This window comes from Podarcis gaigeae (assembly GCF_964106915.1).
Source record: "Podarcis gaigeae genome assembly, chromosome: 7".
Lineage (NCBI taxonomy): Eukaryota > Metazoa > Chordata > Lepidosauria > Squamata > Lacertidae > Podarcis > Podarcis gaigeae.
In genome coordinates this window covers 25634530-25661625 of record NC_139683.1, presented here as the reverse complement: position 1 = coordinate 25661625, position 27096 = coordinate 25634530, and the positions used below count along the sequence as shown (strand labels likewise).

The window sequence follows — 27096 nt, the reverse complement described above, 5'->3', positions numbered from 1 at the left end:
GGAACCCTGCGCACTGGCTACAGTGCCTGTTCCATGACAATTATCTCTGGTCCTGGCATAATGTAAGTATAGGATTGCTTTGTTAAGCTGATTAACCAACAGTACAGTGGTACCTCGGTTTACGAACTTAATTCATTCCGGAAGTCCGTTCTTCCACCAAAGCATTCTTAAACCGAGGCGCACTTTCCCTACTGAGGCCTCCCGCTGCCGGTGCCCTTCCACGGTTCGCCTTCCATTCACCTTCCGGGGCAAAGTTCGCTAACCGGAACACCTACTTCCAGTTTTGCGGAGTTCGTTCACTGAATAGTTCGTTAACAGGGCTGTTCGTAGACCGAGGTACAACTGTAGTATTTAGAACTTTTCAGTGCAATCCTACTCAAGGGACTACAATGGGACTTCCCTCGATGCAAATGTGTGTATATTACTGCAGTCCCAACGAGTGAACTGTAGTGATAAGAAGGTATCTGTGCTTGCATTGTTGAGGACTTAAAAGAGCAAATCTTTTATGGTGTGTCTGATTGATATTTCAGGCTCTTATCCTGAGTATGGCAGTTCCAGCTATCATAGGCTTCAGCTTGTGGAAAGAGGTAAGATAATATGATGCTCCCATTATTACTAATAGCAGTCAGCATTATCCAGTTGGAGTATTGGTTAAAGGGGACTTGACAAGGGTGAGCAGGTAGTTCATTTTCATGCTCGTGCAGTTCTCCAAATTCTCCATATATTGCTGTGTTTTGAGATAGGCTTTCCCAACATATCTCTTTGGCCAGAAATCCACAGCTAAAATGGCAGCAGCAAAAGTGTATGGCCACTAGGTAGCACTGTGAGTCTCAAATGCAGGCTTGGTTGGTTTGCTAAAGTAAATAAATAGAAATAAAAATGAATCTAGCCCGGTGATGAGGAACTCCTAAGAAAAACGAACACTTTATATTAACCAAACATTTTATTAATAAATTGTGGATAATTTTGTTGGGAGTATTTGAGTCAAAGGGATTCCTTTTTTCTTTTACTAATGCATTATGAAGAATAAAATGGATTCAATTTTTGTCCACTCTGATGGAAGCTAGCTTAATGGTGTAGCAAAGGGCTCTTGAGCATTGATGCTGCTGCAATTTGATAGTGAAGCTAGAAAGGTGGTTTTTAGTCTGCTCTCCTGCATTATTTAAAGTTCTGTAATTTGTTTTCCCACAGTTCATAGCCTTGGTGCTTCCTTTTAGTTTTTTCCTAGGATAATGGCAGAACTTTCAGAACTGCAGGAGTTTTATGACCCTGACACAGTCGGACTCATGACCTGGATCAAGTAAGCCATCCCGTTTTGCGTACTTTTTGGTGTTCTTCCTTAGCGCAGGATATTTTTTGTAACCTAAGCTGCCATCAGTGCAGCGGTTGTTTCCCTTGCACATGCCTCTAGCCATGCTCCATGTGGCCTTGCCACTCAACTTTTTGGGTTTGCACTCGTGTCTGTTGCCCGGTTGAAGAAACCTTGGTGAATTGAATGTGTGTGTTTTAACCCATCTAGATTGCATGTTTTGCTATTGGCAGCATTACAGCTCTGCAGGAAACCGTTCCTGTCGATTCCTCTGTTGCGCAGCCTGGAGTGGTGTGATGTGTTGCGGCACCGTTTATCTTTTGCCTTAGACAGCTAGATGTCTTAGACTGACCTTGCCTTCACTGCTGCATTTTGCACCAGCTGAAGTTTGCAAATACTTTTCAGAGGCAGCCACACACAGAGTGCCGTAAAGGTAAAGGGACCCCTGACCATTAGGTCCAGTCGTGACCGACTCTGGGGTTGCGGCGCTCATCTTGCTTTAGTGGCCGAGGGAGCCGGCGTACAGCTTCCGGGTCATGTAGCCAGCATGACTAAGCAGCTTCTGGGGCACCAGAGCAGCGCACGGAAACGCCGTTTACCTTCCCGCCAGAGCGGTGCCTATTTATCTACTTGCACTTTGATGTGCTTTCGAACTGCTAGGTTGGCAGGAGCAGGGACCGAGCAACGGGAGCTCACCCCGTCGCGGGAATTCGAACCGCCAACCTTCTGATCGGCAAGCCCTAGGCTCTGTGGTTTAACTCACAGCGCCACCCGCGTCCCTACAGTGTGCCTTATCATTCTCTAATCCTCATGGAACTAAAGAGTGGTGACTGTGGCCCAATACACCCTCTCTAGGAACAGGCGCCGTGAGCACTGCAGTCTTAAGCTGTGCAAGAGCACCCCTGGCTGTGGCTGCTATGTGGAAGCACAGCCAGGTCCCAAGAGCATTTTCAGGCTGTACTATATAATTTTATAGAATTACATAAGTGAGGACATGGTTTCTCTCCCCCCCCCCCCCCCCGCAGAAGACAGGCTCCTATTGCTGCTGTGTTTGCCGGCAGTCCGCAGCTGATGGGCACGATCAAGTTGTGCACTGGCTGGATGGTGACCAATCTGCCCTTGTATAATGAGGAGGACCTGCAAAAGAGGAATGAGAATGTGAGTCATCTTTGCTTTGTACTGTTTTTAAAGGGCTTCTCACGTTTTGTAGTGTACTTCGAAATCTTTAGCTGGGGATAATGTTGCTGTTATTCCCATTCCACAGGCAGGAAATGGAAGCTGAAACTTGCTCATGTATTTTGAGTACAAGCTGAGAAAGTTAGAAAGTTAAGTTCATTCAAATCAACAGAAATTTAAACTCCACACTGTATTATTGTTGCTGAGGATTCTTCCAAGTGGAAATAAAAACCATTTAACTCAATGGGGTCTGATGTAAGTCTGTGTAGGATTCAGGAGTAAAACTCACTGATTTTTACCATGTGCCTAATTTACACTCGATTGCACCCTTTGTTTACTGGCCTTAGTGGCTCTGACCCAAATATCTCTGTGGAGTTCAGTCTATGTTTTTTTGCCTCTAGTTCCAATGTGGAAGTTGATCAGCCATTTCACCCCTATAGAGAAGGATTCTTGAGGGTGACTGCTTTTGTTTGACACATGATGAAAAGTTTTGTTTAAAATTCTTGCATTAGAATTGTTCCCCCCCCCATTAATTAATGAATAAGGTTTTTAAATTTTGATTGCACGTTTGAATCCTACAGATTTTTCAGATCTATTCCAAAAGATCAGCTGAAGATATTTACAAGATACTCACGTCATACAAAGCCACCTATTTGGTTATAGAGGATTCCATTTGCAATGAGGTGGGGCCTGTGAGGGGATGCCGGATCAAAGACTTACTGGATATTGCCAACGGCCATGTAAGTAGCACCTCGAGCTTCTGTCAAAATTCTTTTGCAAGTTTCCTTTTAGAAGGCATAAAGTTTCAAATAGGATTATTTGAATATTATTCATCATAGAATATTTAAGTTGGAAGGGTCATCTAGTTCAATCCCCCTACAATGCAGGAACTAGGTCATCCATGACACAGGTAGCTTGCATTGAATTTTCTCATATGGGATAATAGATTCCGTGCTGTTAACGAGTGGCTCCTATATTCTACAATATACTTTTAGAAAGAATTGTTGCTCTACAAATGAAATGTTCCTCTCTCTCTTTCTCCAGCACAGCTAGACTATTGTTGTTGACAGTTTCACAGATCATGAAATTAAGAATCAGTTAATGTCAGTCCTTTGTGTGCATTGAATTAAAATACACATTTTCCTTCTTTCTCCCCAGGTGTATTATGAAGAAAACGACAGCTATGGCTACTCTAAATATGGACGGTTTTGTCAAGAGATCAAAATGAACTATTCTCCGTACGTGAACTACTTCACTCGAGTATACTGGAACAGATCCTATTACGTATACAAAATCAACACTGTGATATCCTTCCAGTCCTGAGATGCCATTTTGAAGACTGACTTGAGTTGGCAGAATTCCTAAATGGGAATTTACGAACGTACTTTTTTATATCCCATATACAGTATAAACACACACACACACACACACACACACACACACCCTTGAGAACATGCAAAACGGTACCTGACTGGAATACTGCAGACAGACTACAGAACAGCGAAAGAGAGAGATGCTGCAAGGCCATGCGAGTAGAATATGGACTGTCTTCCATATTTTAAAATACCTCTTCCCAGCTTTTCCAGTTTTAGCCTTATTTTAATGTGCATTGATTCCCCCCCCCCCATTGTTTATAGCAACTGCTGCCTTTAAGTAGTTTTATTTACTTGGTTAAATATAAAAAAGGAACGTGTAAACCTTCTGGGCATGATCCTGAAGCTATGCATATTTATCTGGGGTTGTGGGAGGATATTCAGTCCTTTTTGGAGCTGCAGGTTCCCACCGTATTTTTTTAATGAATGAAAGTGGAGCAGGAGGGTTTGGAGATTGCTGGAAATTATTCGGGTTGGCTGGGGTATGAGTTGTATACAGGGTATTGCTTGGCTGAGATTGATTCTTGTTAATCATGGTTGCTAGCTATGATCTGCTTTCTGGCAGATCTTCAATGGGGCACAATTTTATCCTACATTTGTTGAAAGACTATATCCTAAGAAGGTAGCACACAGTGGACTACATGTCTTTAAAAAGAAATCAGTGTCCCAAATAAGAGTTTACTCTTAATATGTACAATTTTCTTTGAAATGTGTAGATGTGTTTTAGGAATATACATCCAATATTATGATGGAGACCTTCTAATTGTTTCAAATATACAATTTAGTCCCTAAACAAGAGAGTGCTTGGAGAGGTTTGACTTAACCATTTTGCAGAACTGTGCGCCTGCTTAAATATGATGGATGGGGTTAATCACTTTGATCTGGTTTTATAGCCTTGTTAAAAGTTATTTCTCGAATTGGATTTTAAAAACCACACACTGAAGACCAAGCTGATAACTTTGGGTTGAGTTGTTTTAAAAAATTTAAATATTGTTATGGGATCTTAGCAATTTCTCTTCACGTATTTATGCTGTTGTTCTTGGTAATCTTCTTTACTTTTCTGTGTGTCCCCTCCCCCCATCCCTCTGAGTTTGATATTTATGGTCTTTCAAAAACAACAACTCTGAAGAGTTTTGTTTTTTTAAAGTGTAAGCTGTGAGAGCATTCCTTCTGTGCTTCACGGAAAGCCTTCTATCCACAGACTAGAACTGAAATTCCAGATGTTGGCATTTTCATTCAAGGTACACAAACATGAGAATAACCAGGCAAAGCAGATTTAGTATGTGTATATTTTATTACACACGTCATGTGTGGTCATTGCTGCCTATTTTATGCAGGACAAACAACTTGGTTGTAATATTTTGAAGAAGAATTCATTATGAAGAACTCCAGCTCATAGAACTTAAAATCATATTGGTGTTATGATTTCTGAGAGGGTATATATTGTACTGCTGAGTGATTGGATGTAAAATGCCTTATGACAGTAGCCTTGAGATGCATTCACTTCGACAATGTCTGTATCCGTGAGGTTTTGTTTTAATACCGCAGTCATTCTCTGTGTTCCTTTACAAATGCAATTATGCCTCTGCATTGGAAAAAAAAAATTCTGATGCTGCAATAAATTGCATCAGACGCACTTACCTTGAATTTACTGCAAGGGAATTTACGTTTTAATACTGTTTTGTACTGACTGAAGGGCTGCCCGTTTTGACATGTTTCCGGCATCAAATACTCCACCTCCCTTCACCAGGCACTGCCGTGGTGTAATCACCTTTGATTTCTATGAGGCTTCCATGGAAATAGATGCAGGTCATGCAGTAACATCAATATGTATGGCCAGCTCTAATACAATATCATTAATGGAGGTAAACCAGCAACCTCTATGGTAGTCTCTAATGTTCATGAATTCCACTCCTAACTATTGCACTTCTGCGCTGGCTGAATTACTTCAGCCCTAACAGTCTTGCTCAAAATGCAGTTATATCTCCGCTTCTGAAATGGGCTCCTTTTGAATATTTACTCCAGTGCTGAGTAACTTTAAGCTTGTCCACACAGTTGAAGATGAGCTTGTTTTCCAGCTTAAAATTTTGTTTTATATGTTGCTTTGAGCATACAGCACATAAGCCCTTACCCCTGATTTTTAAGTAGTGATGCTGCTTAACCGTATCCCACTCCTCATGCTTGAAGAGAAATGAAATCCGATAGCTCTCAAGTTCCAGAAACTTACTACAGCAACAAGGGGTGGAAAGTGCCGCTCTGCTAACAGAGATGGAGGTACTCCACCTGGAAGTCCCCTTAATGTCTGTAGAGAAGAGGGAAACAGGACATGGTGGGAACAAGTACGTATTCCTCCCCACAGTAGCCAATGGGAAGGTAGAAGAAAAAAACTACCCCTTGCCCTGTCCACGGCAAAATCTCGGGACAATGGATGAGGACAGCTGCTATTCTCCCTGTTGCAAATGTGCAGTGGGGTTGCTCTGTTTTGTAAGCTTTCTCTGTGAGTTGTGGGACCTTTTGAAATCAGATTTGCAGCTGTGGAAGGAGGAGGTGGTGGCTCTCATGGCCTCTGGTTAGATAAAACCTTCACAAACCGTGATAGTGCTTTTTCCCCCATAGAGAAAAAAGTAGCAAAAAAATTAAAACTGCAAATCTAATGTTGGTTATTGGACTAGCTGTTGAATAGCCAGAAGTGGGAGGTAGATGAGGTCTTTTTATTTTTATTAGTTGTGCAAAATGCAGCATTTTCCTAACATTCCCTGAAGACTTTGAAGGTGGTATTTAGAAAGCTTGTAAGCATCACTCTAATTAAGTGCTTTTCGGGCATAACCTGTTATGGTTCTAATGAATGGAGAAATAACTAGTCCTTAAAAAAAAAGCATTCAAACCTCTTGCTGTCGATGTTGCAGTCCAGTTGGAACATGTGCCTTGTAAACCTTTTTTTATTAAAGAAACAAACTCTAACCTCTGCACATTTTGTTGATTCTTTTTATGTCTAAAATTCACAGTTGAATTTCAGTAGGGACAAATGTCGGGTTCTACACTTAGGCAAGAAGAACTAGCTGCACAAATATAAGATGGGGGACACCTGGATTGCCGGTAGTATAAGTGAAAAGGACCCTAGGGGTCTTAGTAGACCACAAGCTTAACGTAACAGTGTGATGCAGCAGCAAAAAAAGCTGCTGCTATTCTAGACTGCATCAACTGGAGTATAGTGTCCTAATCAAGGGAAGTAATAGTAGCACTCTATTCTGCCTTGGTCAGACCACACCTGGAGTACTGTGTCCAGTTCTGGGCACCACAATTTAAGAAGGATATTGACAAGCTAGGATGTGGCAGAGGAGGGCAGCCAAGATGATTAAGGGTCTGGAAACCAAGCCTTAGAGGGAATAGTTAAGGGAACTTGGTATGCTTAGCCTGGAAAAGAGGATACTGAGAGAAGATATGATAGCCTTCTTCAAGTATCTAAAGGGCTGTCACATGGAGGAAGCATGTTTTCTCCTGCTCCAAAGGGTAGGACTGGAAACAACAGATTAACTTACAAGAAAGGAGATTCCGACTAAACATCAGGAAGAACTTTCTGACAATAAGAGCTGTTTGACAGTGGAATGGATTCCCATGAAAAGTGATTGACTCTCCTTCCAGGAAGGTACATATTCTGGGTCCTATGGAGCAGTTGATGCAGCCTGAGACTTCTGCATTGAAGGTGCTGATGCGCTTTTCGCTTCAAGTCCATAGCTGTCAACTTTCAGATTTGAAAATAAGGGATCAGCAGCCTCGAAAATAAGGGATATCTAACAATCCGGGATGGCAGCGGGAAACGGCGCTGGAATAAGAATTTCTCGCAAAAAAAGGGAAGGTTGACAGCTACGTTCAAGGACACAGCGGGGCGGGGGAAGGTGGCCTACGGACCCGTCTCTTGGCTGAACTTTCTCCTCTTCTGCGACATCTGGCGCGCTTTCCCCTGTCTCAAGTCTGCCCTGACTCTTCCTCCCGCCTTGCGGGCGGCATCACCCCCCCATCACCCCCACCCCCTGGTCATCGCTTCTGCGAGAGTGACCTTACGCACAGAATCTGCAAACACGTATCTGTTTGGAGAAAGCGCGGCCGCTTTTTCACACCATCGACCCACACGGAACAAGTTTCTAGGCAAACGGATTCCGCCTCCTCTCATCCGATTGGCGGCTCTTGCGCGGAGGGCGGCGCGTCCGTCCCGTCCATCCCTCCACGTGGAGTCGGCTGTGCTGGCGCGCAGTCTCGGGCTGCTGGAGAACTTGCCCCGTCTCCGGGAATCGCTCGGCGCCGCACCGAGGGGGAGAATGAGGGACTCGCCGGCCGGGGCCCGCCGATGGCTCCTCTTCCTCTGGCTGGCGGCCGGCTCGGGCGGCTCCCCGTGCCGCTGGCCCGCCTCGCCGCGCGCGCTCTGCTTCTATGGGCAGGTGCCCGAGAACAGCCCTCCGGGGACGCGGGTGCAAGGGCTGCGGGTGCCGCTGCGGAGGCTGCTGCTGCGAGCGCCGACTCCGGGAGCCGCCTGGGCCCTGGAGGGCGACGGCGCCTCGCACTTCGCCCTGCAGTTGCTCCCGCCCGGGGCTCCCCGTCGGCGGCCGGCGCTGCTGCTGCTTTTGCGCACGGCCGAGCGCTTGGACCGGGAGGCGCGTCCGCGCTACAGCCTGTCGCTGACGGGCCCCTCGAGGGCGGCGCTGCTGCTCCGGCTGCGGGTGCTGGACCGCAACGACCACCGGCCTCGCTTCCCGCCGGGCCCCGCGCCGCCCCTCGAGGTGGACGAGCTGGCGCCGCTGGGCTCCGAGGTGGCGCGCCTGCGCGCCCTGGACGCCGACGAAGGCGCCAACGCGCGCCTCACCTACGGCTCGTGGCCCGGCGCCTCCGAGCCGGGCCGCCGCCTCTTCGTGGTGCCGCGCAGCGGGCAGGTGCTCACCGTGGGCTCCCTGCTCGGCCTGCGCCGCCTCAGCCTCTGGGTCTCGGCCCAGGACCACGGGCTGCCCCGGCCCTTGCGCAGCCCCGCCAGGCGCCTGGAGCTGGCCGTGAGGAAGAGGACGACGACGACGGCCGCAGTCCAAGGCGCTGCTCCGTCGCCGCGCAAGGCTCGCGCCCTGGCCGCCTCCTCCAGCCCCAGCTACAAAGTCCGCGTCCCCGTCGGGGCGCCTGCGGGGGAGCTCATCTTCACGGTCCCGGACACGCGCTACCAGGAGGCCGGCGGCAGCTGGTTCGAGATGGTCTCTCCGGCCGCGGCGGGGGCTTTCCCGGTGGAGCTGGACAGGGGCTCCGGCCGACTGTCCCTCGTCCGGCAGCTGGAGAGGGGAGGCCGGACGGAGGTGCTGGTCAAGGTGCATCGGATAGACGGGCAAGGTGAGGCTGCCTCACAGGTGGGAAGCCTGCTAAGTCGTGGGCGTCTCTGAGCAGGTGCGGAGCCGATGCAGTGACATCTTAGGGGTTTTAATGAAAACAACAGGTATAATAAGCCAGTCCTTTACTCAAAGTATACCTTTTGGGGTTGTCCACACAGAAATTTAAGGTAAACGTCACAGCAATGCAATAAGATTGAGAATAATGAAACCATCTAACTCTAAATGCAGCATATTCTAAAATGCTTGGGCTTGATGCTGAAGGGAACACGATGTTAAGTGTGTGTTGTGTGGTAAATTGTCCCATGTGGAGCCTGTCAGAGAACTGCTTTGCCACTAAGGCTGTTCCAGTTGCATAAGCAGCCCAAATGATTTCTTGGGATAGCAATGTTTTTGTGGTGCTGTGGGAACAACACTGAAGCAGCATGTAGACTGAAAGATTGGTGCCTTCATTCATGTGATTATTTCAGAAAGGATGCTGGAGTTCACAGGCTCATTCCCTTTTTAATTATTTTGATTTAAAGCATATATTGACTTGTGTGGGAGATTGCATACCTTAGAAATGCATCAAGTCCGTAAATAAACCTACTGAGCAGAAATTCTGCCTCCTAATTCTTCAGACTTGTGATACAGCTACTCCCCATAGATGAGACTTGTCTAATGCTTCAAAGTACACATCGTGCTCAAGTGTTCGTAATTTTGCTCAGCCTTTTTCTCAAATGAAAATGGTCACAGGTCTGGTGGATGGGAAGGAGGTGATTCACTCTTTATCCTTGGGCCATTTCTCCTGATGGGAAAAGTACACAATCCTTTCATGTTTTCCCTTTGGGGAGAAGGACATGGGAGAGCAATATTTGATTAGAAAAATGGTTTGAGAGGCTCTTCCACCTCCCTCATTTCTTTGTTTGAGATTGCAGCCTACATATTGCTGCTTCTTATTTTAAAAGAAAAAAGTCAGGACAGGTAAACACAATGTCACGCTGTTTGATCCCAGGTGGCGGACGTTTGGATTTTTCTTCAACTTTGTATTTTATTGTTTAGCTGTGTGAGTTCATCATTTGTAAAGATTTCAACAGTTTGGCACAGAATATTGAGTTATGGTGCAAACATTCACAAGCAAACAAGACATGCTGAAGCACATTTCAAGCTGTACATCCTATTATCCTTGGCAAACAGTGTGTGGATTGACCAGTGTGAAAATGGTTGCTTGTCTGCAGAAAACTACAGTTATTTCAAATATGCTCTTTGCTTTTGAATAAATGCAGCTTCCTTTCTAAAGAGAGACGTCATTAAACAGGTGCAGCCGCAATATCAGAAAGTGCAGTATTGATATTCATTGTTTACATTCCTTGATTGCAAACCCCCCCCCCCCCCCCAGTGAAAGCATAGTGATTCAGCCTCTTGAGAATCTTGTTTCTTTTTTCTGGAAAAAAAAATTAAGTTTCTAGTCTTCAAAACTTCTAAGATGGAACTGACTGTAGTGGAGCAAGTCCCTTTATTATCACTAACCAAAATGTCACAAAAAGCGCACAAGCTCTTTGAGTCCAGCAAAACTCTTTATCATGCTGGATGTTAAGCAAAATGGGAAGGACGGGGAGCGGTGATAAGAAAGCTTGTTTGATTTTGAAGCCATGGTGTCTGGATTTTCAGTAGTACACCTTCCTTCTCTAAGTAGAGGCAAGTGCCCATATCAGGGATAGCAAATTTTCTGCCCTCCAGATGTTACTGAACTACAACTTGCCCATTGACTGTGCTGTCCCAGACTGTGCTGTCCCAGACTGGGGCGCCTGGGAGTTACTCTTGCTATCTACATGCAGGTTGTACTATTAAAGGATGTGTTATTGGTCATAGAGATTGAACATATTTAGATATACTTTGTATATGTGTTCTAAAGCTTCCTCTTTGTTTCCCATCCCTGGACTTCAGTGTAAGTTGAGGTTTCACACTCACAAGGGCTAACAACACATTTATTTATTTTTGGTCATATGAAGAAGCCAGATGTGTTCTCAAGGTGCTAACCCTGTGCCTGTTGCAGCAGGGATGGGTAGCCTGTAGCCCTCCAGATATAGCAGGGTCAATGACTAGGGATAATGGGAGTTGTATCTGGAGGGCCACACTGAGCTGTGGAGCCTCTCCAAGTGGCTTAGTTTCCATCTCATATGACTCTTTCCATTGACGTAATCTAGACAGTATCTTAGTGCAGGTTTGATGCAACAACATCCAGATCTTTCCCATGTTTACAGTGTACATTTCTGTTTGCAAATGTTACATGGTAACAGAGGTCAGGCCATTTCTCCATCTGGTCCAGTATTGTCCTCTCTGTCATCAGAGTCACAGGCAGATACTCTTTCCCACCAGCTGCTACTTGATCTCAGGGACCTTCTCCATTCAAAACAGGGACCTGGGACCTTCTCGATTCAAAACAGCGACAGAGAACCTCTGGCCCTCCAGGTGTTCCTAGGTTCCAGTTCTTACTAGACCCAGCCACCATGGCCAACGATCGTAGATGATGGCAGTTGTGATCCAAGAGGGTGACAGGATCCTCACTTCCTATTGTAAACCGCATGCTCTACTACAACCCTTGAATATTTTAAATAGCTATTTTTATCTGTCCTTATGGATGATTTTAGGGACGTGGGTGTCACTGTGGGTTAAACCACAGACCCTAGGACTGCCGATCAGAAGGTTGGTGGTTTGGGTCCCCGGAACGGGGTGAGCTCCCATTGCTCGGTCCCTGCTCCTGCCAACCTGGCAGTTTGAAAGCACGTCAAAGTGCAAGTAGATAAATAGGTACCACTCTGGCAGGAAGGTAAACGGCGTTTCCATGCGCTGCTCTGGTTTGTCAGAAGTGGCTTAGTCATGCTGGCCACATGATCCAGAAGCTCCTTCGGCTAATAAAGTGAGATGAGTGCCACAACCCCAGAGTCGGCCATGACTGGACCTAATGGTCAGGGGTCCCTTTACCTTTACCTATGGACGATTTTACTGTTTGGTTCTTTTTGCAAACAGCTTTGAGTTTTTCTTCTTACAACCAAGCGGTGTCTAAATTTTATGAAATGTATAAATAATAAAATATTGAGCTGCGCTTCGCCTCCGTGCCAGCCCCTCAAACGATTTAGTCCCATCCACCTCCACTGCATTAAAAGTCCAGACAAGGCTTTTTGTGCAGGCTTGATCTAGCTTATTAAGTTAAAAGCAGGCAAACCGATGAAAGGTATTGCTGTGTTAACTTGTGAAGCCGACTGCACAATCGGCGTGCTGCTCTTCTGCATTGTTGTTCTTTAAAAAGAGCTTATTATGATCTCTGCCATGATCCTCTTTGCAAAGCTGTGTTCTGCTTCATCCTGTGCCCAATAACAATATCGACAAGACAAAACGCCTCGGGGTAGAAATAATTCCAGTGATCATGTAGGACAAGGTCATAGCCGCACTTCCTTTAGAGCAGCTGTTCAAAATTAAATTACATTTGGAAATCTTCAAAATAAAACATGCTGGAAAAATGTCTGTGGGGTTGCTTATAACTGTTAAGCAGTTCCGGTAACTATTAAGTTTTACAAATGCACTCGGAAGAATTGGCAAAAACCAACCCATTGGTGGCTCTTGCGATGGTGCAATACTGTGGAATGCCAAGCTTGACCCAGATGTATTTCATGACTGCATGGAGCAAACAGCCCTTTACCAACATCCATTATGTGGACTATAAAGATGAGGAAGGAAATGTAAAGAGAATTCTGTAATTTTTTTAGTGCCGTTCATTTGAGTAGGATTACACTTAAACAGACAGTACAAAGTTGCCCTGTGTGGTTGTTACTTATTTATTAGACTTCTTGATCCCTCGCTACCCAGAGGTCTCCGAACGATTCACAGCACATTTGAAAACAAAGTATAAATAAGCTATATAATGAAAATGGAATAAAGCAACTCCCATAATAACCACACATGTTGAGGAAGTTATCTCTCAACTTCAATTTCCTACCCATAAAATGGAAATACACCTAGTGCATAGAATTCTTTAAGGATAAACTAGTTCAGGCAATGTTATTGCCCACCATAGATATTACGAAAAAGTAGGTTTGATGCTTTGCTGTCTCTGGTTTTGTTATTTTGTGTGCTATTCTCATCGTCTTTTAAGGTTTGTGTACATTGCTCTGTCATCTCAGAACACCCCCAGTCATGAATGGGCATAAACCTTCTATGCCTCCATGTCCCTGGGAGTCAAATTTAGTCTGTGGGGGTCCCAATTAGCAAAGGAAACAGATAATTACAAAAGCCAATTTAATCTCCAAATTAGTCTAAATTTTTAAAGATAGGAAAATACAAAATCCATTAAATTCCCAGGACTGCTTCTTTGTACTGGTCGTTATTGCTTTCCTTTTCTTCCAATATAAATCCATCCTTTGTGTCCTTCCCCTTGATCTTGCTGAGGCTCTTGGTGTCTGCCCTACTTGACCATAAGCTGCATATTGAACCCTGCCGCAGCTTTATGAAAGCAAAGAAAAGCACCTTTTGTGAGAGGAGTTCCAAGAGCTCCATCACCTTATTTCTTAGCAAAATGGAAAGCCTAAAAGAACAGGGTGTAAAAAAAGGAAAAAAGTTATACGTTCTGTATTTCTGAAATGTGGCTGCTGATTGTCCTTTAACACTCTGTATAACAAATCAACTCATATTATGTGTAACATTTATCATAGAGCCCATAACGGATGTTCTCTGAGTGTTAAAAGTGTGTATTCTAAGAAATGCACTTTCCAGATAGATAAAAATAGTAAATACCATGACCACCATCAAACAATGGTGCAATGAAAACCGATTTAACTAAATTAAAAATGGCCCACAGTCTGCCAGAGGAATTAAATTTTCAACAGTTCACCCAGAAGTTATAGGAATGACTTCAGATATATTTTTGAACTATTTCAGTGAATTTGTTCCTGGCAGTATCTCACATGATGAACCAAATATATGTCTCTTCTTTAAGCAGCTTATGTTTATTATTGATTTGTATACTCTTGGAATAAGCTGGTGGGACGAAAGTGTAGCAGCAGTGGTTTGCATTCAGTTTTCAACACTTATTTTGAGCTGAGTAAACTTGCCCAGACCAGGCCCGTGTGGTTTAAGTAGGTAGTAATATCCCACCCCCACCGCACTCTTCGGTATCAGTTTGGCTTAAACATCCTGCTGATTTTGTGTCTTGCCAGATCGCTTTCTTGTGGTGACAGATCAGTATTGACAAATAACTTGGCTGTAACATCAAGCTGTTTATGTCAACGGAACAAAATGTTGTGTGGTCATATTGATTCAGCACTAGCTGAACGCTTTTGTATGTCTGATCTTTTTTTTTTTTTGTCAGGCGGGGGCTTGGTTGAAAATCAGGAGACAGGGAGGCACATTTCGTAGTCTGTAAAATGCCCGTCTGATGTAGCACTGATGTTAAGTATTTGGGGACTTCTGGATTTTTGGCTAATAGTATGTAACATTCTAAATGCAAGAAGGTAATTTGGTTGGCTTTTGTTCCATTTGAAAAGCATGTCTTGAGCACAAACAGGAATTGTTTCTTCACCATAAGCCCCGTCAACACAATCATCAAAGTTGGCAGCATTGTGTAAGTAGCCAGCCAGTGTTAGAAACTCAGCTATATAAGCTAGGCTCCTTAAACCAGGGTTACAGTCACCAAAATGGAATACCTAGTTGCCATTTTGGGGCCAGACAGCTTTGAAAGTCATATTTTTCAATACGACTTTTTGGTTCCTGAAATTCATTCTGATTGTGCAGATAAAATATAATGGATAGAATTCTCCAGCATGTGTTGCTAGTGCATGAAAACAGTCAAGATCCAAGGCGTGGCACCTCCAGAAGGTGGAGACGTCAGGTGCCATCCTGGTGCCTGGGCATCTTCACGTGGTCGCAAGTGGCCGAGAGCCAGGTGCAAAGTGCACCTGGTGCCTGGCGAAGTTTGAACGATGTAGCCAGCCACCAGTAAAGTATGGATACTAAACTTGTGTGAGAGCATCTGGAATTATTAAAAGCCATTGTCAAGTAAAGGTGGTTGTCTCTTTCTAAGTGGCTTTAGTTAATCAAGTCAACCTCAGTAAGGCCTCTTTTTAATCAAGTAAGTTAAGTCTCTTAGCCTCAGTTTTCTTGTCAGTGCTTTTCATGTATTTATAATACACCTTTGTTCACTTATGGATATAAAGATGCAGTGGTCTCTCATTGGGGCACCATCCAGACCCAAACCTGCTTGGCATTAGCAAGATGGCCAACAGCTCCCATCATCTCTGAACGTTGGCCATGTTAGCCAAAGACCATTATCCATTTCAAGATGGTTTTGAAGGTGAATTATATTTATTTATTTCATAAAATTTACATACCGCTTGATTGTAAAAACAAAGCAGAACACCCCAGATGGGTTTACACAAAAAAAGAGGGTTTAAAGGAGGGCTGCAAGGCATTTGAGATGCTGAAAATGCTACAGAAAACTGGTGAAGCTCCAGTTCTTTGTGCCGAATCCATACCTACTCTTTGCTTGAGCAGAAGTTAAAACTAATCAAGGTCCAGATAGCATTTTCTGTTGGTGTGCCCTGTTCGCTGGCCAGGTTTTGGATTTCATTGATTTCATAAAGCTGTGCTGGATTTAGGACAGTGCAGGAGGTTTCCCCGAACCGAGGGAGCACAAAATAATAAATGAATGATTGCGATAATAAGAAATATTTTGTCCTCACTCAGGGCACTATATTACCAAAGTCCTTCCCTGCAGAATGGCTCAAGTTCAAACATAAGCCAGTTTGCATCGATTGCTATAGCTTGTTGTCCTCTGGCTATTAATTGACCTATGTGCAAATTAGTGGGTGAGCTCCGTGAGTGGTTTCTGAGAGCTTGTTTGTATGCTGTAATGATGGACTTAATGCCTTGTGGGGTTTTTTGCATTGCAGTGGGATTATAAATCTGTCGCTTACTAACTTTGGAAGGTGGTGGACTCTCCTTCATTGGAGGTTTTTAAGCAAAGTTTGGGTGGCCATCAGTCATGGGTGCTTTAGTTGAGAGTCCTGTATTGGACTAGATGACCATCTGGTTCCCTTCCAGCTCTACAATTCTGTGAGCAACAGGGAAGTAGTTGTCAGGAGCTCAGCCTGCACTAGAGTAGGACCCTGGCAGAGACACATGCCCAACTGGCATGTTCTCTCCCTTCTGGTCGATCGTTCGGGAGCTTCATAAGCTTTCTTCAGCCCGAACATCACAGCGACCGATGCCAACAGACACCGGCACACTTAGGGATCCGCAGAGTCTTCATAACTTGCGTGACAGACCTCAGCAACTCAGCATTTTGGCTAATCTACTTTATTTACATATAAACACGCACAGAGCACTGCAACATGGTTCCCTCTCTCTCCAGCATCGGACAGCAAAGAGAAAAAGAACAAAGGACAATAGTCCCACTTCATGGAACACAGTAACACAAACATCCTGTTTCTATCACTTCCCACTCTTTGGAGTCAAAACATACACCGTCATGCGAAAGACAAAAATCCCCCCCCCCCAAAAAAAATCCCACCGTTGGTTTTGATATTCCTTGAAACAGTCCCTCTTCTGATCAAAATAAAAACGGAGTGGGGCTTTCAGGAAGGAGTATAGGAGGGAAAGAATTCAGCACTCCTTGCCTACCCCATTTCCTTATGAAATTCTTTTTCTTACACATGCAATTTACAGTGGTGCCTCGCAAGACGAAATTAATTTGTTCCGCAAGTCTTTTCGTCTTGCGAGTTTTTCGTCTTGCGAAGCACGGTTTCCCATAGGAATGCATTGAAAATCAATCAATGCGTTCCTATGGAAACCGCCTTCAGACCAGGTTTGGGGACAGTCTGTCCCCCGACCTCTTCTGAAGGCCGACGGGGGGGCGAAAGTCTTTGCTTCCCCCCCCTTCCCGGGACAGCGGAGACTTCTCCGCTGTCCGGGGCGATCTTAAAATGCTGGCGGGCAGCAGCGCTGCCGCCCGCCAGCATTTTAAAATCCCCCGGGAAGGCAGGCAGGGGGGACAAAGACTTTTGCCCCCCACCCGCCTTCAGAAGAGGTCCAGAGGACTCTCCAAGCTGCGGATAGCAGCCTGCTGCCCCGCGCGAGGGGCAGACATTCGCAGCTTGGGGAACCCTGCAGGACTTCCCCGCAGGGCTCTCCAAGCGGCGAATGTCGGCCCCGCGCGAGGGGCGCTCTGCTTAAGAGCGCCCCTCGCGCGGGGCAGCAGGCTGCGCACCTTCCCCTCTGTTCCCGGACCTGTCCTGAAGGCTTGCAGTGGGAGGAGGGCTTTCCTCCCCACCGCCAGCATTCAGAATGCTGTTCTGAATGTTGGCGGTGGGGAGGAAAAACCCTCCTCCCACCGCAAGCCCCGGGAACAGAGGAGAAGCGCTGCGCACCTTCCCCTCTGTTGTCCGGACCTGTCCTGAAGGCTTGCAGTGGGAGGAGGGCTTTCCTCCCCACCGCCAACATTCAGAATGCTGTTCTGAATGTTGGCGGTGGGGAGGAAAAACCCTCCTCCCACCGCAAGCCCCGGGAACAGAGGAGAAGCGCTGCGCACCTTCCCCTCTGTTCCCGGACCTGTCCTGAAGGCTTGCAGTGGGAGGAGGGCTTTCCTCCCCACCGCCAACATTCAGAATGCTGTTCTGAATGTTGGCGGTGGGGAGGAAAAACCCTCCTCCCACCGCAAGCCCCGGGAACAGAGGAGAAGCGCTGCACACCTTCCCCTCTGTTCCCGGACCTGTCCTGAAGGCTTGCAGTGGGAGGAGGGCTTTCCTCCCCACCGCCAACATTCAGAATGCTGTTCTGAATGTTGGCGGTGGGGAGGAAAAGCCCTCCTCCCACCGCAAGCCCCGGGAACAGAGGAGAAGCGCTGCACACCTTCCCCTCTGTTCCCGGACCTCCCACCGCAAGCCTTAGGACAGGTCCGGGAACAGAGGAGAAGGCGCGCTGCGCTTCCCCACTGTCCCCGGAGATTTCCCTATGGGCTTTCGTCTTGCGAAGCAAGCCCATAGGGAAATTCGTCTTGCGAAGCCGCTAAAAAATCGGAAAACCCTTTCGTCTTGCGGGTTTTTCGTTTAGCGAGGCATTCGTCTTGCGGGGCACCACTGTATAGTTATTCAGTAGCTACCTATCTTCTGTGCATGCTAAGATGCCCACTGAAATGCATGGGATCCTTCCTAGCAGCCAAAGGAATGCATTAAAGAGAGACAAAGGACTCTTATCACAGCATTTGTGTTAATTAGCTGTCCAATTAATTAGCCAAGATATTGGTGCTATATATGACAGTTCCTGACAAATGATTTTTTGTGCTGTTACAGGTGTTAATACAACCATCTTGGCAGTTTACCACCAATCCTCTGCTGAACTTAAGCTCTAATTATTACTGACAGCTCCCACCTTATCGTGTTCTCCTGCCAGCTAAGAGTAGGGCTAGGCGATACTCTTGGAACTTTGAAGTGTCAGGCATAGCTCTAATGGCTTTAGCCCAAACGTAGCAGAGTTTTCCTGCACAGCGAAGAAGCTAGTTGAGGTGGAAATGACTAGTCAGCTAGACTCAGAATAACTATTTACAGGATTTATTAAAAGGAAAAATAAAACCAGCAGAGTTTCTGCATACAAAACAAAGCAAAATAAATCCTTTCTTTCTCTCTCTCTTTTAACCATACACAGCACTTCTTCTCCTAACACACCCACCTAACACAAACTGTGCTAGCATTCCTAGATAACAGAGTTGAGTGCTGGTCGTTAACCAATCAGAGTAAGTAGTTTCTAGGTCAAGCAGACCTTGGCTTTCTTCCAAGAGTAAATTGACACTGCCTTGAGTTAATTGTGTGAAGCCAGAATCTGTAAGTTTTCGTGAGAATCAATTAACAGAAACTGAACATCACAATATATAACCAGCTAAATATATTGATATCATTATATGTATCTGGTGGTGGCAGGGGGCCTTGCTGGGCCTTCCTGCGCCTCTCTGTGTAAGCTCCCAAATTCTTATTTACTTACTTCTTTTTTCTGTATCCCTTGCAGACCATGACTGGTATTTGTGCCGTGTGGTGATTATAGCCGTTGAAGAGGAACTCATCTCTTGGGAAATGTATCCATACCCCTATTTGGCACGTGTTGATCCTGACGCTCGAGCAGGCACATCAGTCTATCAACTTGTCGCCCATTACAGTGGTAATGAAAATTCTAGTGTTGGGATATCCTATGCTCTGGTTGCAGGTAAATAGGTGCTGCTTTCTGTCTGAAATGAATTTTGCCTCTTTTTATTTTGAAACCCATTGATGCACTGCCAGGATTCAAGCCCTGACCCACTAGGGTGCTTTGAATTTTTCAACTTTCCAATTCCAAAAATGAGTGATGCTAATTAGTTTGGCTTTGCAAGTAAAATGTGTGCAAAATTGCATAGAAATCATTAAAATGATTGCCAAGTACTTGCAGTTATATTAAATATTTATTTATATTTATATTTTTCTTATTATTTTATTTAGCATTACCTGACATTTTCAGTAGGTAAAATTAAAACTCATACGTTTTCCAAAAGCAGCTTATGTGCTTCTTCATCAAATGCAGATTTACCAAGCTAAATGTAGTCCAGCCACAAAAATAATAGCAGATTTGAATTCATCACACCCAAAACCATATTTTAAAAACCCTTCATTGAAGAAATTTGCAAAAATTAAGTTTCACCCCTTAAAATGACACACCCTACTGACCCACCTCTGGAGATTAAACTGCCCCAGCTAGTTTCTTTTTGGCAGACTTAAAAAGCCTTTGTTACGTTGCATTGATTATGCATATTTTAATTGAAAAGTGACTAAGGGATTGCATCTTTACTGCCTCATTTTATATCCCCACCTCAACAAACCCCACTGCAGCCACAGCCAAACTACTTTCTGTGCTGAATCCTAGATTAGTTTGAAGCCTCAGTGCTCTGCAAATGGTCTTTTCTCCCCCTATTGCTGTTGCTTTCCCTTATAATTCACTTTCCCTTCCTATACCCTTCATTCTTCTGTGCCATATGCTTGGTAGAAGCAGCAGAGCAGATAGCGTAAGGTAGTCAAGTGAGGTAAATTGGTTAGGGACTTGCTTGATTTAATCACTAGTGCCATACCGCTTTGCATAAATGGGATTTTTAATTGGCTCAGAGTGTACACAGGAATGTGTGCAGGCCCTGCTCTTTCCTGTGCTACTGCTGTGTGCAGGAGACAATGGCAGCTCATGTGTGCTACTAACTTTGGCCCAGGGATAGGAACAGAATTCCTGTTCAGAATACTGATGGTGGCAGCTCAAAGTCTTCCTTCCCAGGCATAATAAGTGGAGCACCGAGTCTGGCAGATATGCTAAGCCGGGGTCAGCAAACCTTTTCAGCAGGGGGCCGGTCTGCTGTCCCTCAGACCTTGAGGGGGGCCAGACTATATTTTTTTGTGGGGGAAATGCCCCACAATGCCCCACAAATAACCCAGAGATGCATTTTAAACAAAAGCACACATTCTATTCATGTAAAAACACGCTGATTCTCAGACCATCCGTGGGCCAGACTTAGAAGGCAATTGGGCCTTAGTTTGCCTACCCATGTGCTAAGCCATACTGCTTGCTGGTTTAGATGTCACTCATCCATGAAAAGAACCTTATTCTGTCCACTGCAGTGTGTAAGGGTCAGTGTTGGTGGGAAATAGTAATGGGAAAGAAATTTGTGTAAGTGAGGAGCTTGGTGCTAAAAGTTAACAACACCTCTTTTCATAATTTTTTGTACTCCTTTCACTCAACAGGTGGTGAGGAACGATTTGATATAGATATGGACACAGGGATCATATTGACAACTGGCTTGCCTTTAACTCTGAACCAGGAGTATGTGGTCACTGTGCTGGCCATTGATGAATATGGCAGCAAAAGCCCATACGCTTACATCTCTATCCTGGCTGGCTCCAGGCCTCCTCAGTTCACAAATATGTCCTACAGTGTGTTTGTTCCAGAAAATACTCCAGCGAGTGAAACGTAAGTAGTGAATTAATGTCCTGCTGTACTAAAAGACTGTGTCGTAGATAGTTACGCACATTACATAAACATAAAAAGCTTGCATTGTAAAACCAAAATATATTTTCAGCATGTAGTTGGGTCTAGCTTGCTCTACTGGGGCGACCCTTGATGGCTGCTTTGAAGCTTTATCAGGTGAAAAATGTGGAAATCTGCTTCTTGATGTGAATGGGTCAACAGGAGCATGCTACAGCTCTAGTAGCTTCTTGTTGTTTTCTGAGCCCAGTTTGTGTTTGCAGAAACCTAATGGCCACATCAGCAGAACACCAGGCCATTAGCTATGGTTGAGCAAATCGTCCTTTGCACAATCTGCATGGTGGTGCGCACAGCCCTGCAATTCCTGCTTTGCTCCTCCTTTGCTTGAAGCAAACCATGCAGCGGCTGGCTTAGCATTGATGTCCCAACCACCAGTGACGTAGTGTGGGGGGTGCAGGGGGGGCCGGCCGCACCGGGCGCAACATCTGGGGGTTAGGGTTAAGGGGCGCAAATCCATGGGTTAGGGGGCGCAAATCCACGGGTTAGGGGGTGCAAATTACTTGCCTTGCCCCGGGTGCTGACCACTCACGCTACGCCACTGCCAACCACCTCCCCAATTGTGGTTTGTTTGGGAGGAACAGATCACTGTTTGTTTGGTGAGGAACAAACCATAGGTGCTGGTAATTGCTAGGCCAGCTGCCTCTGTGGTTTGTTTTCCCACCCAACTAGGGGAAGAGCATGGTGGGAGCAGCCTAATTTGAAGTCTAATTTCAGGAGTTATTTTTAAAATACATGTATTGAAAGTGTAAAAATGAAATTTGCAAGGAGAAACGGGTAACGTGGGAAGGGATCCTGGTTCACCTCTGCCTACCCAGGATTAACAAACTGTCTCTTGGTTAATCTTTCCTTTTCAGAGTGGCTGTTATTGAAGCAGTCTCCTTCCAAAGCCAGCCTCTCTCTTACACGCTGCTGATGAATCCCAGTGGCCTGTTCAGCATGGACCCAGAGACCGGCATGCTAAGCTTGACTCATACGGTGGACTATGAGAGCGAGCACCACCTCTACCATTTTTTAGTTAAAGCAATGGAAGCCAAGAGTTTGCTCAGCAGCGTCACTGAGGTAGAGCCAGGGTTTTCCTTTCCGTACTTGGTGATCTGTTCATTTCAATATAGGGGGGTTGCATGTTAAGATCATTACACAGAGCATATCGAAATACCAGTCCTCCAATGCCAGCCCTAAAAGTTTGGCTATTGAATCAGAACCCCAAATGGATTTTTTTTAAAAAGGCATTAGCGCTTGTGTAAGGGGATTTCCCTTTCTCCACCCATGCATGCCCCATGGGCTACCCCGGGACACGGGTGGTGCTGTGGTCTAAACCACTGAGCCTCTTGGGCTTGCCAATCAGAAGGTCGGTGGTTCTAATCCTCACAACGGAGTGAGCTCCTGTTGCTCTGTCCCAGCTGCTGCCAACCTAGCAGTTCAAAAGCATGCAAGTAGATAAATAGGTACTGCTGCGACGGGAAGGGAAACGGTGTTTCTGTGAGCTCTGGTTTCCATCACGGTGTCCTGTTGCACCAGAAGTGGTTTAGTCATGCTAACCACATGACCTAGAAAGCTGTCTGTGGACAAACGCCAGCTCCCTCAGCCTGAAAGCAAAATGAGTGCCGCAACCCCATAGTCACCTTTGACTGGACTTAACCATCCAGGGGTCCTTTACCTTTACCTTTACACCCCTTGCCATTCCCAAATCTGCTCTGAAGGGTTGAGGGAACCCCCTGGAACAGATTTAGGGAACTTGGAGATAGGAGTGGGGGGTGATCCGTCCAGTGCATGGATTTCTCCTTGTGCAGTGGAGCAGTCTGCTTAATGCTATGTTGAATAGCATGAACAACAACAATAATAAACAGAAACAAAGGGTGCCTATTTTTCAGTACATGGTTCCCAAAATCTGGATGCCTAAGGTGATGTGTTCATCAGTTCCTTATTGTTTGGTTTATCCGCTGCCTCATAATCTGTGTTGATTTTTAAGTTCAGTTCTTTATATTTTTAGATCTAAAATATAATTTGTTTAATTACCTTGTCATGTAAGACCATTGAAATGGTCATAGCCCAATGGTAGAGCATCTGCTTTGCATGGGGAAGGTCCCAGGCTCAACCCCCAGTGTCTCCAGATAGGACTGGGAGAGACCACTGTGTGAAACCCTGGAGAGAGCCGCTGCCAGTCAGTGTAGACAGTACTGGGCTAGATGGGCCAATGGTCAGGCTCAATATAGAGCAGATACCTAGAATTGTTTAATTATCTAAGTTATGTAAGCCACCTTGAGTGGTCGCTTTAGAACCAGAACTCCAGGATGTACATTTTTCAGGGACTATGGAAAATGGAATGAATTTCTCTTGACAAAGAAATATGCATGTGATCAGATATCATGTAACTAAGCATTTCTCTTCTGTCCCCTTGTAGGTCATAGTTCATATCACGGATGAAAACGACTGCTCTCCTGAATTTCAGCAATCTATTTATAGCCGGGAAAGCATTCTTGAATCAATCCCTATAGGCACTTCTTTATTGCAAGGTAAACCAGAGCCATCATTCCCCTGCCTGTCTTTGCAAAGCGCCACATGGTGAGCCGAGGGCTGCAAGTGAACTACTTTAAGCAGAGATGGGTGCAGCCCTTACTCACAAGAGTCTCAGTCCCTGCTCGGGCAGCTAGTATGAAAGTGGGCACATGTGCCTCTTCCATGGTCCTGGGATGGCACACTGGGGACCCTCCTCCCCACCCTCAGAGCCCTTCCCAGATTCCAATGACACTCTGTCCAGCTCCGGACTTCCATCTTCCTTCCCACTACAGCCAGGCAGGGTGCAAGGTGTGTGGGGGCTCAGCGGACATCTGTTCCAGCCTCCTATCCCTCCTCATCTTCCTCCAGAGCCTCTCATTCTGGAGCTGAGCCTGATGGTATAGTCATGACACTTGGAAAGAATAAAGGTAGAGGTAAATGTACCCCTGACCGTTAGGTCCAGTCGCGGACGACTCGGGGTTGCGTGCTCATCTCACTCTATAGGCCGAGGGAGCCTGCATTTGTCCGCAGACAGCTTCCGGGTCATGTGGCCAGCATGACTAAGCCACTTCTGGCGAACCAGAGCAGCGCACGGAAACTGCGTTTACCTTCCCACCAGAGCGGTACCTATTTATCTACTTGCACTTTGACGTGCTTTGGAACTGCTAGGTTGGCAGGAGCAAGGACCGAGGAACAGGAGCTCACCCCATCGCAGGGATTCAAACCACCGACCTTCTGATCAGCAAGCCCTAGGCTTTTTGGTTTAGACCACAGTGCCACCCGCGTCCCTTGGAAAGAATACATCCATGTATAATAAGATTTCATTCTGGCATTCTGCTTATTCCCCCCCTTTATTATCACACTTCAAACAAATAAGCAGTCACTATTATATTTTGCTTTTTTTAAAAAAACCTGTTGCTGAATATTTGGATAGCTCTTGGTCTCGTGCTCTCAGTATCTTGAATGAATACTCAAAGGTCAGTGAGTTTCCATCCTCTTAATTGCACTGGGGATTCTGAAAAAAGTGTTTGCTCCCACAGGGCTTTACAACGTGTTTTCTCCCTGTTGGCAAGTTGTGAAAACATCTTTCTTGGGTGTTAGAAACTGCACAGAACAGCTCTTCTACTTCCTGTCATGTTTGACTCCGCAGTGCAAACACCAGCTTTTTGCTAGGTTGCGTTTGGCAGACTGTGATGGTCTCCTCCGAGCCACTGTGGGCCCCCTGCCTTCTGATGGGAGGGTGTTTCCTGCTAACACAGAGTGTACCCCTCTGTTCACTCTCCTGCTTTAAAGACCAGCTGCCACCAGACAAGGTTTTAATTATTTCCACGAGGCTACCCCTTACCAATCAGCTTCCAAATTTACCTGGGCTCCTGTCTGAATCATTATTACTATTGGTACTAATTCCTTTATTTTTTGCTCTTCACTCTAAGGTCCCAGAAAGTGTTTGTTTGTCTGAGCAGTTATTTGTTAATTACTGAAATTTGTGTTGACTAGTCTTCTGTATTGTGACCCAGCTCATCTGTCCTCATTGTTTTCACCCTTTTAAACATTCCTGGCTGCAGTTCTTGCAGCGGACTGTGACTCTGGATCCAACGCCGAGATCCTCTACTTCATTCAGAGTGCGGATTTTTCCATCACGCCCGAGGGTGTTGTCAATTCCAATCAGCGGCTGGACTATGAGCGAGCCAACCACATGTATGAGTTTGTGGTCATTGCCGTGGACAAAGGGCACCCTCCTCGGACAGGGACGGCATCCGTGCGCATTCGCTTGACAAATGTGAATGATGAAACCCCAGTGTTCTCCCAGTCAGTGTAAGCAGAGCTGCAGTCTTCCTTTGCGGTGGTACCACTCCTGCATTGCAGATATGCTGTGTAATCTTATTGTGCCCATCAGAATGGTTGTTAGGTCCTAACCGTCAGCTGTCTTAAACTGACCTGCAGAAACTAATGCAATGTTATGAAGGTGCATTGCACAAAATAGCTGCAATATCTGATTTTTTGGATGATAAGGATATGTAAAAATATGGCACTGCTTTTAAAAAAATAAAGACAACTTGAGGTAGATGTTCTGACTACAGCTGCTGGCTGAGGATAATGGCAGTTGCAGTCCAAAACATGGACCAGGTTCGTAAAGGCCTGTTTAGTCAGACATATTATGGGATACATAGAATCAGCAGTGGTGTGACTATGTGGTAGATGAAGGCCGATGAACTTACCTTTAGTTCCTGACCATTTCCCGTTAGTTCCTACAGCAGGTTTTAAATTACAATTCTCTCAAAATTCCAGAATGTATTCTCTTCCCTTCCTCAGAGCTAAACAATGTATTACAATTATTCAGTGTCAAATGACATAAACATTTCCCTTGCTTCTGGCACTCAGATGATGTACAAATAATTTTAGCATCGCACAAAGTCCACACGCTAAAAGCCAAAACTCTCCTTTCCTAAAGAGCTGTTTAATCACAAAGTGAAATCAGGCCAAATTAATGATAGCAGGGCTGTGCAAACACCATGCCTATAAAGCACATTTCTTCCTGCAAAGAATCCTGGGAACTGTAGTTAGTTAAGGGTGCTAGGAATTGTAGCTCTCTGAGGAGTAAATTGACAGTTATGTAGATTTTGTGGGGTTTTCATTTTCTGGTGTGTCACCCTGCATGCCCACCTAGCCCCAGAGGCATTGCTAGGTGCTTAGTCCCATAACGCACATTTACATATGATTTACATATGTGGGGGTGTGTTTTGGGGGGTGTAAATATGCCTCTGGGAAATTAAGGTGGTGGCTGGGAGTTCCACCAGCACTGTGCTTTGCTATATGCCCAACCCACTCTGTACGAAGTTTAAAAAACTGTGCAATGCTGTTTAATAGGAAATTGTTGAGTGAGTTAGAAATTAGAATGCATTTATTCTTTCCTTACATCAGTTACAGAACTTTCCTCTCAGAAGATGCAGGCCCTGGAACATTAGTGGCTACCATCCACGCAAAAGATCCTGATGGAGATGGAGTGCTGTACTTAATTACGGGTGGGAACGAAGAAGGCAATTTTGAATTGGATAGCCGTAAAGGTAAGGAAAGAGATGCTAAATGTTAGTCTATTGTATTTTCTTCCGCACTGTAGGCATTGCCTGTACAGTATTGATAAACCTAAATAGGAAAATCCTTGCAAATATGTGCAGGCTGCTCATTGTTTCAGTATAGCTTTCCTGGCAATGCCAGAATAAATTGGATTTATTCATTTATTATAAATTGTAATCTTTATTTGTGTATCCAAAGCCATTCAAAAGTACAAGTTAAAATATATTACACA

The 27096-nt window shown here is 45.3% G+C and overlaps 2 protein-coding genes across 11 annotated transcripts in view; both read left to right on the top strand.

Moving 5' to 3' along the window:
* Positions 1–6827, top strand: part of DPY19L4 (dpy-19 like 4) — a 53939-nt gene extending 47112 nt beyond the window's left edge. The window contains exons 15-19 of the mRNA XM_083749788.1: positions 531–587; positions 1218–1300; positions 2335–2467; positions 3067–3225; positions 3644–6827. Coding sequence (XP_083605914.1) covers positions 531–587; positions 1218–1300; positions 2335–2467; positions 3067–3225; positions 3644–3808 — 597 coding nt within the window. The 3' untranslated portion in view covers positions 3809–6827. The remainder of the gene's footprint in view (positions 1–530; positions 588–1217; positions 1301–2334; positions 2468–3066; positions 3226–3643) is intronic.
* Positions 6828–7761: 934 nt separating this feature from the next.
* LOC310849509 (neural-cadherin-like) overlaps positions 7762–27096 on the top strand; it is a 54430-nt gene continuing 35095 nt past the window's right edge. For all 10 annotated transcript variants that reach the window (XR_014566945.1, XR_014566946.1, XR_014566947.1 and 7 more), the window contains exons 1-7: positions 7762–9222; positions 19248–19442; positions 20993–21218; positions 22148–22352; positions 23695–23806; positions 25355–25604; positions 26712–26854. Coding sequence is in view for 5 of the 10 variants with exons in the window: in XM_083749741.1 (XP_083605867.1) it covers positions 8175–9222; positions 19248–19442; positions 20993–21218; positions 22148–22352; positions 23695–23806; positions 25355–25604; positions 26712–26854 (2179 nt within the window). In the remaining 5 variants the exon portion in view is untranslated. The remainder of the gene's footprint in view (positions 9223–19247; positions 19443–20992; positions 21219–22147; positions 22353–23694; positions 23807–25354; positions 25605–26711; positions 26855–27096) is intronic.